At 51.4% G+C, this 12,999-nt stretch overlaps 1 protein-coding gene across 5 annotated transcripts; it reads left to right on the top strand.

Moving 5' to 3' along the window:
• The first annotated feature begins 2,073 nt into the window (after nucleotides 1-2,073).
• On the top strand, nucleotides 2,074-10,749 carry TYSND1 (trypsin domain containing 1). 5 transcript variants are annotated; one of them, XM_030798305.1, is made up of 5 exons: nucleotides 2,074-4,548; nucleotides 6,016-6,146; nucleotides 7,218-7,314; nucleotides 7,564-7,616; nucleotides 9,804-9,880. In XM_030798305.1, the coding sequence occupies exons 1-4, from the start codon at nucleotides 3,383-3,385 to the stop codon at nucleotides 7,610-7,612; spliced, it is 1,443 nt and encodes a 480-aa protein (XP_030654165.1). In that variant the 5' UTR covers nucleotides 2,074-3,382; the 3' UTR covers nucleotides 7,613-7,616; nucleotides 9,804-9,880. The 5 variants fall into 5 exon arrangements, with proteins under 5 accessions (XP_030654165.1, XP_030654163.1, XP_030654166.1 ...); XM_030798303.1 differs by having other exon boundaries at nucleotides 7,129-7,314; XM_030798306.1 differs by lacking the exon at nucleotides 7,564-7,616 and having other exon boundaries at nucleotides 9,804-10,749.
• Nucleotides 10,750-12,999: the final 2,250 nt, after the last annotated feature.

The following is a 12,999-nucleotide window of genomic DNA, read 5'->3' as shown; positions in this document are numbered from 1 at the left end:
AACAGGATGGGGATGGCAGATGTTTGAGCAAAATCTATATTAACATGCCAGCAAGGACTAGTTCTAGTTTAGCTGTGTTTCACTCATTTTACACAGAATTAGAATTGGCCGGGTGTGGTGACTCACGCTGTAATCCTAGCACTTTGGGAGGCTGAGGTGGGTGGATTGTCTGAGCTCAGGAGTTTGAGACCAGCCTGGGGAGCAGGGTGAAACCCCATCTCTACTAAAATACAAAAAAATTAGCTGGGCATTGTGGTACACGGAGTAGCTCCCAGCTACTCTGGAGGCTGAGGCGGGAGAATTGCTTGAACTAGGAGGTGGAGGTTGAAGTGAGCCAAGATCATGCCACTGTACTCCTGCCTGGGTGACAGAGCAAGACTCTCTCTCTCAAAAAAAAAAAAAAAAAATTAATTAAATGCTACATTTGGCAAAATGGGAAGGAAAGAATTTCCTTTACTAGGCTTGTAGGAAGCCTTGCTTTTAGAAAAACCCAAATGAGATCATAAAACTAAAGTACTGGGACAAACAGTGGGAAACAGTGCAATGGGTTCTTTTCAACCAAGTATTAAAGTATTGGAGATGTTGCCAGGCACGGTGGCTCATGTCTGTAATCCTAGTGCTTTGGGAGGCCAAGGCGGGCGGATCATGAGGTCAGGAGTTCAAGGCCAGCCTGACCAACATGGCAAAGCTCCATCTCTACTAAAAATACAAAATTTAGCCAGGCCTGGTGGGACGCACCTTTAATCCCAGCTACTCGGGAGGCTGAGGCAGGAGAATTGCTTGAACCGGGGAAGCGGAGGTTGCAGTGAGCCGAGATCCCACCACTGCACTCCAGCCTGGATGACAAAGTGAGACTCCGTCTCAAAAAAAAAAAGTACTGGAGGTGTCCTGTTGTCCTTGTTACTGTGAAAGGATGCCATGGGTTGTATGGGCAAATGAGTTGGTTTTGTTTGAGGCAGAGTGGAAAATAAGATTAGGCTCAGTCAATGAGCCTAGCACTCAACAGATCTTACTTTGGCTGTTCTGGCTGTGACTTGGGACTTCTTTTTACCATGGTCTGCTGTAAACACAGAAAAACCCAGTGCCTAACAGTTCATGCTGGAGTCTTGAGCGTTGAGGGAGAATCACTGGACTCTAGAGAGAAAGTTTGTTTGTTTGTTTTTTGAGTTGGTCTCGTTCTGTCGCCCAGGCTGGAGTGCAGTGGTATGAACATAGGTCACTGCAGCCTTGACCTTCTGGGCTCAAGTGATCCTTCCATCTCAGCCTCCCAAGTAGCTTGGGACCACAGGGGTGCACCACTGTGCTCAGCTAGTTTTCAAAATTTTTGTAGAGTTAAGGTCTCATCATGTTGCCCAGGCTGGTCTCAAATGGTCTCAAACTCCTGGGCTCAGGAAATTCTCCTGCCTCAGCCTCCCAACATGCTGGGATTCCAAGTGTGAGCCCCTGTGCTCCACCAAGAGAAAAACTCTTTAATTGCTAGGAAGTTGGGATAAAGAAATTTTGCGTGATCAAGCCACCTTCTGTGTCATAGAACCAAAAGAAGACTGCCTGCTATGGCAAGAGGGCCTAATTTTACTCCTGACTCATACTATCATGGATAATCGTTTTCCTTTCTCTAGCAGGCTTGTATCACTGGGAGTACTGGGAGCATTATCCTGTGTTGTGCTGGGGTTATACCAAGCAGTGTTAACTTTATTTAAAGAATTCAGGCAGAAAGTTTAGAGAATTTAAGTAGCAATTGTATATAGTAAGCAATATAGTAACCTTAATAAAAATTAATGGTGGCCGGGAACGGTGGCTCATGCCTGTAATCCCAGCACTTTGGGAGGCCGAGGCGGGCGGATCACAAGGTCAGGAAATCGAGACCATCCTGGCTAACATGGTGAAACTCCGTCTCTACTAAAAATACAAAAAATTAGCTGGGCGTGGTGGCAGGTGCCTGTAGTCCCAGCGACTGGGGAGGCCGAGGCAGGAGAATAGCGTGAACCCAGGAGGCGGAGTTCGCAGTGAGCAGAGATCGCGCCATTGCACTCCAGCCTGGGCGACAGAGCGAGACTCCATCTCAAAAAAATAAAATAAATAAATAAAAAATAATGTGTATTTTATCAGTTCAGTGATAAAGCAGACCTTTGTAAACTGCCTATCTTGTGGTGACTGATTGAGGGTATCATGAAGCTCCGCGCCTCCGCCCCCACCCCCCGCCCCGACATACTCGTTCATCCTCCTCTGTCCTAAAGCGTACTTCTTTGGAAAAGTAGAGAAGTTTTATGTTAGTGTACACTAGAGATGGTAAACTGTGCCTTGTGGGTCAAATCGGGCCTGCTGCCTGTGTTTGTATGGCCTGTGAGCAAGGAAAGGTTTTTACACATTAAAATTGTTGGAAAAAATATTTAAAGAATGCTATTTTTGGACACAATTATATGAAATTCAAATTTCAATGTCTGTATCTTTTTATTGGGACACAGCCACCGCCATTCCTTTAGCTTTTGTATGCAACAGCTGCAGAGTTGACTATTTGAGACACATTGTATGGTCCCCCCAAACTGGAACTGTTTCCATTCTGGCCTTCTACAGGAAGTATTTGGACCCTGGCCTAGATAAATTCTGGGTGGTGGTTATGTTATGTGAAATGTGCACACTGCAAAATATAGGGCTGTATGATTAAAATTTTTGATTTCAGCTACTGTTCACAGTCGATTTAAAGGGCAATTTAATTTATAGCAAATCCAGTTTCTCGGAGATTTGTGTTGGGGCTTTGGCAGCAAAAAAAAATCCTAGGAGTAATCTTGAGAGTTCCATGCCCCCTAGTGGATTGCTATAGGGTTTACTTTTAAATTTTCAAAATACTGAATTGGCCAAGGATTTCCTTGGTCCATATTATCCCAAGGCTCAGAGGCTGAAGGTCGCCTAGACCTGGGCAGATGCTAACAGGTACTATCATGGCCTGGGCAAATCTGGCCACGTCAGCGCTCATTTCTATTCCCTTTCCCACAGTCCAGCAAACGAGACTAGGCTTGAAGGGACCCACCCTCCTCTCCTCCGATTCCTCGTGACCCCGCACACCTCTTACTCTCCCCGGGGCTCATCCGGGGGAATGGGGCAGAGATTCTGTCCCACCGGTTGGACAAACCAACGAGGGCGGGGAGAGGAAAAAAAAATCAGAATAGGTAGCCAATCAGAGCTCGGCACAAGCCCAGCCAATCGGGTCGGGTCAATTGGGGCTTAGCCAATCGGGCTCGATGAGGAAGACCTGAGTCAGAGCTTGCGCCTCTCGCTTCCAGCTGTGGGTGGCGCTAGGCCGGTTGAGCCGGACCGGGTAGGGGTCTTAGCTCGCTAGCTCGCTGTTTCTCGGAGAAGCCCCCGAGTGTCTGGCGTAGAGGCCATGAGAAGGCAGTGGGGGTCTGCCATGAGGGCGGCCGAGCAGGCGGGCTGCGTGGTGAGCGCCTCCCGGGCCGGACAGCCCGAGGCGGGCCCATGGAGCTGCAGCGGGGTAATCCTGAGCCGTAGCCCGGGCCTGGTGCTTTGTCACGGGGGCATCTTCGTCCCCTTCCTGCGAGCTGGCAGCGAAGTCCTGACCGCGGCCGGCGCCCTCTTCCTCCCTGGCGACAGTTGCAGCGACGACCTGCGCCTGCACGTGCAGTGGGCCCCAACCGCCGCGGGTCCCGGGGGCGGCGCAGAGCGGGGCCGCCCAGGGCTGTGCACGCCCCAGTGCGCGAGCCTCGAGCCCAGCTCACCTGCCCCGTCCCGCGGGCGTACCCTGCAGCCCCGGCTTCCCGCTGAGCTGCTGCTGCTGTTGAGCTGCCCGGCCTTCTGGGCCCACTTCGCGCGCCTCTTCGGGGACGAGGCAGCGGAACAGTGGCGCTTCTCGAGCGCGGCGCGGGATGACGAAGTGTCGGAGGACGAGGAGGCGGATCAACTGAGAGCGCTGGGCTGGTTCGCGCTGCTGGGCGTGCGGCTAGGCCAGGAGGAGGTGGAGGAGGAGCGCGGGCCAGCCATGGCTGTGTCGCCTCTCGGGGCCGTGCCCAAGGGCGCGCCATTGCTTGTCTGCGGCTCCCCTTTCGGCGCCTTCTGCCCCGACATCTTTCTCAACACGCTGAGCTGCGGGGTGCTCAGCAACGTGGCCGGCCCGCTGCTGCTCACCGACGCACGCTGCCTGCCCGGCACCGAGGGCGGCGGCGTGTTCACCGCGCGGCCCGCGGGGGCGCTGGTGGCGCTGGTGGCGGCGCCGCTCTGTTGGAAGGCCGGAGAATGGGTGGGCTTCACCCTGCTCTGCGCCGCCGCCCCCCTTTTCCGCGCCGCCCGCGACGCGCTCCGCCGCCTGCCCCCCAGCGCCGCTGCCCTGGCCACCCTCCTGCCGCCAGAGGTGGGCGTCCCGTGGGGTCTGCCCCTCCGAGACTCCGGGCCCCTGTGGGCAGCCGCAGCAGTGTTGGTGGAGTGCGGCACCGTATGGGGCTCCGGAGTGGCTGTGGCACCCCGCCTTGTAGTGACCTGCCGGCACGTGTCCCCTCGGGAAGCAGCCAGGGTCCTGGTGCGCTCCACCACCCCCAAGTAAGCCCGCAGGGCTGACCCCACTTCATCCCTTTCCAGGTCTCAGATCTGGGTCCAGCCCTAATACTCTTGAATATTGTGCAGGCCTTTCTTGTGTCACGCGGATGCTTTGGGCGTGTAGTGGGTAGAGATCTGGAACCCTCCCCTCATCCTTAATATCCAGAACCCCTGTGGGGAGAATCTGGGGCAAGGTGTCAAGCTCGAAGCAGCTCTGGATTTGGGTACTGTGGGACACCCTGAATCCGGAACTGGGCATCTTTGAGCTCCCCTCAAAGTCTGAGTTTCTTCTGGGCAGCTTCACTGTCTGATAGCCCTGCACGCCATACCCCACGGTTCTCTGGCCCTTTGAACAGAGATTCCCTAACCCTGCTGCTTTTCCTCTGAAAGTGATAAGGACCCAGAGGCCCAGGATGGTGCTTTCCTGGAGTAAGGAGATGGGTTTGTTAACTTTATCCATCTTTTAGAGCTTAGCCAGACCTTCCCTTCTGAGTGAAGCGTGGGTTTCTACCTAATCAGAAGGTAGGGGGGTGGCCCAGGCAGCTGTACGTGGTTCAACCCAGCCTTGCAGCCCAGGCTTTTCCAAATCTCTTTCCTGAATCCCCAAGCTTAGCCAGGTGTGGGTAACACTGCCCAGTTTTGCTATAGTTGTCCCCACTGGTGGCCTATAGGACAGCCATGACTTTATAGGGAAGACTGATGATGAAGGTTTCCCCATGGTGTGTGGCCCCCACCAGATTCCTTCCACTCCCCCCAACATGCCCCTTGCTCCTAAGGAGACTGCCAGGTCTGTTGGAAGCTACCCCTACGGAGTGTGTAGTAGGACGCCCCTGTCTGATTCCGGGCAAGTCACTTAATCTGTCTAAGCTGCCTCCCTGGGAGTTGATGCGAAATGTCGTGGAACGGAGCCTGCCACGTAGTGTGCTACAGAAGTTTTAGCATGTATGTAAATAGGGACCCAGAGGAGTGAAACCATGTCATATCTGCCCCACCAACTGAAGGGATTGTTGTGGGTATCAACGAGGCAGTGAAGGAAAGTGTTGTGTTTGCCTTGGCTCCTCCCACTTCCTGTTTGGTGTTGGGAATGTTACCGAGCGTGTCTGGGCCTCAGTTATACCGCCTAAAATGGAGATAATGCCAGTGCCTAGTTTATAGGGTCGTGAAGACTAAATAAAGTGATGTCCACAAAGCATTAACACCAAACCTGGCCCACAGTGCTAAGTGTCAGGTTGATTATTCAGGTACAGGAAGCTTTATAGAAGTAGCACAGTTTGTCAACCACCTTTGGAGATACCACAGAATGGTTACATGATACAGGCCCAGAGTTGCCTGGCTGGTTGATTTCAGGGCTGATACCCAGATCTTCTGACTCGAAGTCCATGACTTTTACTGTCACTCTCAGCTCCTTGATTTCTCCCAAGTACTGAGGAGTCAGAAAGCTAGCCTGTCATTTGTTTCCTTTGCTCCCAGGAGTGTGGCCATCTGGGGCCGTGTGGTATTTGCCACTCAGGAGACATGTCCCTATGACATAGCAGTGGTGAGCCTGGAGGAGGACCTGGATGATGTCCCCATCCCTGTGCCCGCTGAGCACTTCCACGAAGGTAAAGGACAAAGGGCGCAGCCTGAAGGAGGGCCCCTCTGGGCTAGGGTGGGCCTCAGGAAGGAGAATCAGTGTTGGGCATTCTCACGAAGTCAGGGTGGCATTGGTCAAGATCCTTGGAGGCCTCCCTTCTTGTGCTGGTGGGGCATGTGGAGTGCCCTGTGAAGGATAAAGCACACCCTTTCCCTGAGTGCCTGCAGCAATGTAGTGTGAGGATGCTGGGCCTTTGGGGTTCCTTAACACTTCAGGCTGGTCAGAGAGGCATGTAGCACTTTCAAGGCTCCAGGGGCACGATTTGGGTAAAAGGCTTTGTGATGCTGCCATATAAGTACTGATGTCGCAGTCCATGGAGGCAGTGTGATACGGTGACGAAGGGTCCAGGGGCTCTGGATGGGCATCTTTCCTCTGCCACTTATTAGTCCCATGTCCTTGGACAGGCTAGTTAACTGTCCTCTGCCTCATTTTCCACGTCTTTGAAATGGGGCTAATGCATCCTACTTCTGGGCGTTGTGAGGGCTGGGTGCGACGTTGCCTGTAAAGCACTTACCCCCATGCCCTGCACTTGGAAAAAGGAAGGTCATGGCTGCCTTATAGCCATCATCACCATTTCTTTTCACCAAGAGACTTCTTAGGAGTTCCAGGAGGAGATGGGTGTGAATTCCACAAGCATTTATTGAGCATGTAGCTAGGTGTTAGGAACTCCTAAAAGTCACTGCCCCGCCTGTCCAGGGAATGAGGACTGGGAAACAGCCTGTTGCTCAGAAGTGGTCATGCAGATACAGTGCTAGGAGCTCAATGGAGTTCTCTGCCTCTTCCAGCCAGGAGACCTGGGGAAGGCTCTCTGGAGGCAGGAGTATCTGAGCAGAAACTTGAAGGGTGGAGAGGTTTGGGACGTTTGGAGAGGGTAGGGATGGGAGTTAGGGAGTGTGAGTCCTGCTATAACACAGGTGTCCCCAGCTTCACCCTCCTTCCTTCCCTGGCAGGCGAGGCTGTGAGTGTGGTGGGCTTTGGCGTCTTTGGCCAGGCTTGCGGGCCCTCGGTGACCTCAGGCATCCTTTCGGCTGTGGTGCAGGTAGATGGCACTCCTGTAATGCTGCAGACCACGTGTGCTGTGCACAGCGGCTCCAGTGGGGGACCCCTCTTCTCCAACCACTCAGGAAACCTCCTTGGTAACCAGCTCTTTGGCCCCCTCCTGTCCTCCCACTTGCCAGAACCTCAGTCCCATCCCATGAGTGCTTGTGGCCAGCCCCAGTGCACCCTCTGTCTGGGAAAATGGTGGGCATTATGAGTGAGCTAGCCAAGGTTTGCAGGCTGTTCTGATGGTGGAGAGGGAGGGATGCTGAACTGGGAGGAAAGAGATCTGGGCTCTGGTCCCTTCTCTGCTACTAATCTAATCTGGTTTGATCTGTGAAATTCAGGAGTTGGATTAGTCAAAGCATCACAGACTCAAAAGCCAACAGAGGCTGAAAAGGTAAAGCAAATGAATGAGAGAAGACAACAGGGCGGGGAGGGGAGGGGTCTAAACTGAAGCGCACTCGACTCAGCCACTGCAGACTGTGGCCATGAAGGAGGATGGGCCTAACGTTGGCTGGTATTCTAATATTTTCACAAGACATGTAAAGCTTTTTTAAAAAAATACATGTGGCCATTAAATCAATCAATTTTTAAATTTTGGTAACATTCAGGTTTTTAAAAAACAGTCTGTTTAGCTGTCAAAAAGAAAAAAGAAAAAAACATGAGTTCATCTAGAAACCTCCAACTCCAGTCCAGTCTAACTCTCCTTGTTTGTTTCTTCTTTCTCCTGTAGTGAGAAACCTTGCTCTTGCTGTCTACAATATGTTTACTTATCTGTTCCACCCTAGTATACAAGTAAAGTTGTATTTGCATAACTTTAGTATATTTCCTCTAAATATTTAGTACTTACAAAGAGGAACTATTAGAGCCGTAAGTAATATTTAGAGCCATAAGTCTAGGCCTGGTGTGGTAGCTCGTGCCAGTAATCCCAACACTTCCGGAGGCTGAGGCAAGAGGATCACTTGAAATGGGACCAGCCTGGGCAACATAGTGAGACCCTGCCTCTATTTTTATTAAAAAATTTTTTTTTAATTAAAAAAAAAGGAAAATACTAAGTCTACCTTGGAGAGGCCTGGCAGATACCACCTCAGCCAAGTGATCAAGGTGAACATCACAAGTACTCCATACAGACATCAGACAGCTGAGACACTGGGAAGGACACATGGCTTTTATGGTATTCTTCCCAATAATGCATAACCTTAAACGATTAAAAGTAATGGCAAAATAAAAGTAATGACAAAAACCGCATTCACTTTTGCACCAATCCAATAGTCATGAGAAAACATTAGGTAGGCCTCAACTGAGGGTCATTCTCTAAAATCACTGACCTGAGCCAGACATGGTGGCATGTGCCTGTAGTCCTGGCTCTGCAGGAGTCTGAACTGGGAAGATCACTTGAGCCCAGGAGTTCAAGGCTGCAGTGAACTATGGTCACCATTACACTCTAGCCTGTGTGACAGAGCGAGACCCCATCTCAAAAAAATAAACTGTATGTTTATTTAAAAAAAAAAAAAAAGCCAGGTATAGTGGCTCACACTTGTAATTCTAGCACTTTTGGAGGCCAGGGCGGGAGGATTGCTTGAGTCTGGGAGTTCAAGACCAAGCTGGACAACCACAGTGAGGCCCCATCTCTACAAAATATTTTAGGGAGGCTGAGGCGGGAGAATCACTTGAGCCCAGGAGGTCGAGGTTGCAGTGAGCTGTGATCCCACCACTGCACTCTAGCATGGGCGACAGAGCGAGACCTTGCCTCTAAAACAAGAACAACAACAAAAAAACTAACTAAATAAAATAACCTGCACTCTTAAAAATGTCAAGGCCGTGAAAGATAAGGAAAGACTGAGGAATTGACTCAGATTGGGGGAGATTTGGGAGATGCGACAACTAAATGCAATATGGAGTCCTAGACTGGATGCTGGAACTGAAAAAGGACATTAGTGGAAAAACTAGTGAAACTCATGTCAATGAGTTCTATAGTTCACTTAATAACAGTATGCTACCAAGGTATATGTTTTGGTTTTGATAAATATTTTTTGGTGACATTAGATATGAACATAAAGGAAAGCTGGTCAAAGGGTATATAGAATTCTGCACTTATTTAGGCAAGACTTCTGTATGTCTGAAATTATCTTTAAAAAACTACACACACATCCATGCACCGAGCAGGCCAAACAAAACATGTCTGTGGGTCTGATTCATTCATTCATTCATTCATTCATTCAACAAGCCTTTGTTGAGCGCCTACTTGGCACAAGGCACTGTTTCAGGTACTGGGGAGACTGCATGAACAAAACATCAAAGTCCTGCCCTTATGGAGCTGACACTAGGTGGAGAGAAAGATAACAAGTGAAATAAGTGAACTATTTAGTGTGTTAGATTTTGGGAGTGTTAAGGAGAACGTAAAGCCAGGAAGGGGTGTGGGCAGCAGGTGTTCATGTCTAGAAGCTCAGCGTCTGTCACTGTGCGGGGTGGTATCCAGCCCTACCAGGCCCTGGGGGCTCCAGGGTGGAGGTAGTCCTCCTCCCTTCTCCAGCCTTTCTGCCCCCTGGCTCACATCCTCTTTTGCTCTCTGACTCCTCAACAGGCATAATCACCAGCAACACCCGGGACAATAACACGGGGGCCACCTACCCCCACCTGAACTTCAGCATTCCCATCACGGTGCTCCAGCCGGCCCTGCGGCAGTACAGCCAGACCCACGACCTGGGTGGCCTCCGTGAGCTGGACCGCGCTGCTGAGCCGGTCAGGGTGGTGTGGCGGCTGCAGCGGCCCCTGGCAGAGGCCCCACGGAGCAAGCTCTGAGGCTGTGTTACTACCTTTGGAAAGAAGAGTGACCTTTTTCTGCTGTAGGAAATGATGTTGAGGTGATGGTGGCCTCAGGAATCAGGGCCCAGCCACTGCAGGGGCCTGGGCTGCCTCTCATCTCCACCCACTGACTGCAGTCTGGGCTTTGGGCTCTGGGGCAAACTTCTCTTCAGCCCCATGGATCCTTAACCTGGCAGCCCGTTTTGGGGTGCTTTCTTGAGCCCCCAGTTCTCTGTCCCCTAGCACTAGACTCGGCTGTATTGTTTTTCCTTCTGGGGAGCCCACTCCAACTGCACAGAAGTTCTGGGCCTGACAGGTAGATGCCAGCTGGAAGGCAGGCCTGTGCCTAGTTTTGCATCTTCCCCTGAGGGCCATTGTTATCCTGGAGCTTCGGTGGGGCCTTGGCTCCTGTCTGCCTCTCAGTCAGAGTCAGGGCTGACAGAGGACTCAGCTTCCTCGGCATCTCAGCAGAAACCTTGCTCTGCAGACCAGAGACAGAAGGGACAGAAAGAGGAGTGCCTCCTGCTGTGCCAGGCCCATGGGCAGTGCAGGCAGATCCCTGAAGGTCAGCACCCCTGGGTCTTCATATGCCAACAGGGGCGCTCTTGACACTGTGCCTTCGTTTTCCAGCCCACAGCCTGGGTCTCAGGGATCTTGAGGGGTAGAACATGTCTGGTTGGGGCTTGGGAATAAACATGATCTATTGAAAAACCTCTGTATTTATATATCAAATTGTTTCCTTTTTTCAGGAGTTGAATTGGGAATAGGCAAGTACCAGGCAAAGAAACACACCCTTTCCTTTTTTTTTTTTTGGAGCTGTGGTCTTGCTCTCTCACCCAGGCTGGAGTGCAGTGTTGCGATCATAGCTCACTGCAGCCTCAAACTCCTGGGCTCCAGGAGACCTCCTGCCTCAGCCTCCTGAATAGCTGGGACTACAGTCATGCACCACCACACCTGACTAATTTTTTATTTTTGTAGAAATGGGGTATTGCTTTGTTGCCTGTGCTGGTTTCAGCCTTCTGGTTTCAAGCTGTCTTCCAGCCTCAGCTTTCCAAAGTGCTGGGATTACAGGTGGGAGCCACTGTGCCCAACCCAGTAATAAACCCTTTCCATGCTGTTTTCTCAGCAGGGTGTGAGCTCACGGGATACGGTCCTGCCAGTCTGGCCCTCATAGCTGGTCATGTGCCAGTCAGAGCTGGGTGGGGCTTGCAGGTCCTGGAAGGTGGTGGTCTTGACCTGGCAGCAGGTGCTTAAAGAATGCCTAGGGTGGGTGGCAGTTGGGGAGTTCAAGGGTGAATGAGGCAGGGCAACCCCCAGGAGCTCAGGCCAACTTTGTGAGTCAGGACTGTGCCGTGTGCCCAGGGCCCTGCATGTGTGGGCCCTCGAGTGATTTCTACTGGCAGGCTGAAAGCCCTGTGAGGGGCGGCTGTGGGCGAAGGCCACACAGGAAGAGTGCCTAGGAGTAACTTGTTTCTAACACCTGTGTGCTGAGTGCCAATGCTGGGTGTGGTGTTACATTGGTTTTCAGCCAGCATTCCTGTAACTCTCATAGTCCTTGTTCCAGTCTTTGTTAGAATATTGGGTATGTTAGGGCTCAGGGGGCAGGCCTCTGACCTCTGGGTATCCTTTCACTAATGTTCGCCCACCTTATTGACAGTGGGTCCTAAAGACCTTCCCATGAGAGGGTCTCAATACTGGGGAAGGAATACTGATGTCATGAAGCTTCCATAAAACCTCAAGAGGACAGGGTTCAGAGAGCTTCTGGATAGCTGGACACCTGGCGCTTCCTGGAGTGTGGCATGCCCAGGGAGGGCACGGAAGCTCTGCACTCCTTCCCCTTCTCTCATTCCTTGCTCTATGTGCGTCTCTTCATCTGTATCCTTTGCAATATCCTTTATAATAAACCGGTAAACATAAGTAAGTGTGTCTCTGAGCTCTGTGATCCACTCTAGCAAATTAATTGAACCCAAAGAGGAGGTCGTGGGAACTCAACTTGAAGCCAGTTGGTCAGAAGTTCTGGAAGCCCAGACTTGTGCCTGGTGTGGTTGATGGGGGCAGTCTTGGAGACTGAACCCTCAACCTGTGGGGTCTGACAATGTCTCTGGGTAGATAGTGTTGGAACTGAATTACAGGACACCCAGCTGATGTCCACTGCTTGTTGGTGGGGAAACCCCACACACATTTGGTCACTGAAGTCTTCTGTGTTGATGATTGTGATGGCATGAGAGTAGAGGGAAAACACTTTTTGAGGAGAGTTTTTCCTAAAACATGGGGCAATCACAGAACACTCCTGGGATGGTTGTTCCTCCCCTTACAGGTTAGGAATGGGTCCAGAGGTCATGGCTAGTTTAAGAGAAGTTCTACAGTAAGTTAATGGTAGCAGAGTCCTAGATCTGAGGTCTGACTTTGCTGTGAGAGGGAGTGGGGGGCGGGGGGGACTTATTCTTGCACGTGTGGGTACTGATATGGTTTGGTTGTGTCCCCACCCAAATTTTATCCTGAATTGTAACTCCCGCAGCTCCCACCTGTCATGGGAGGAACTTGTTGGGAGGTAATTGAATCGTGGGGCTGGGTCTTTACTGTGCTGTTCTTGTGACTGTGAATAAGTCTCACAGATCTGATGGTTTTAAAAGTGGGAGTTTCCCTGCACTAGCCCTCTCTTTCTTTGCTTGCCGCCATCCATGTAAGATGTGACCTGCTCCTCCTTGCCTTCTGCCATGATTGGGAGGCCTCCCCAGCCATGTGGAACTGTAAGTCCATTAATCCTCTTTTTCATCCCAGTCTCAGGTATGTCTTTATCAGCAGCATGAAAATGGACTAATACAGGCATCAAGGCACCCACAGGCTACTCTGGGGAGACTGATGTGTCAGCCCATTAGTGCAATAAGCAGGGAAGCTCTGTCCAGGGAAGAGTATGTCTGGGGGCCCAGAAGGGGTGGGTCAGGTAAGGCTTCAAGGGGATTCAGGCTCTGAAC

This window comes from Nomascus leucogenys, chromosome 18 (genome assembly GCF_006542625.1).
Source record: "Nomascus leucogenys isolate Asia chromosome 18, Asia_NLE_v1, whole genome shotgun sequence".
NCBI classification, from domain to species: domain Eukaryota; kingdom Metazoa; phylum Chordata; class Mammalia; order Primates; family Hylobatidae; genus Nomascus; species Nomascus leucogenys.
This window is presented reverse-complemented; position numbering and strand designations above follow the sequence as displayed.

Bases quoted from the DNA above. Each gene is read 5' to 3' on its own strand.
- TYSND1 (XM_003258170.4), top strand. From the start codon at position 3,383: ATGAGAAGGCAGTGGGGGTCTGCCATGAGGGCGGCCGAGCAGGCGGGC. The intron at 4,549-6,015 runs GTAAGCCCGCAG...CTTTGCTCCCAG, and splicing joins GTGCGCTCCACCACCCCCAA to GAGTGTGGCCATCTGGGGCC. The intron at 6,147-7,128 runs GTAAAGGACAAA...CTTCCCTGGCAG, and splicing joins CGCTGAGCACTTCCACGAAG to GCGAGGCTGTGAGTGTGGTG.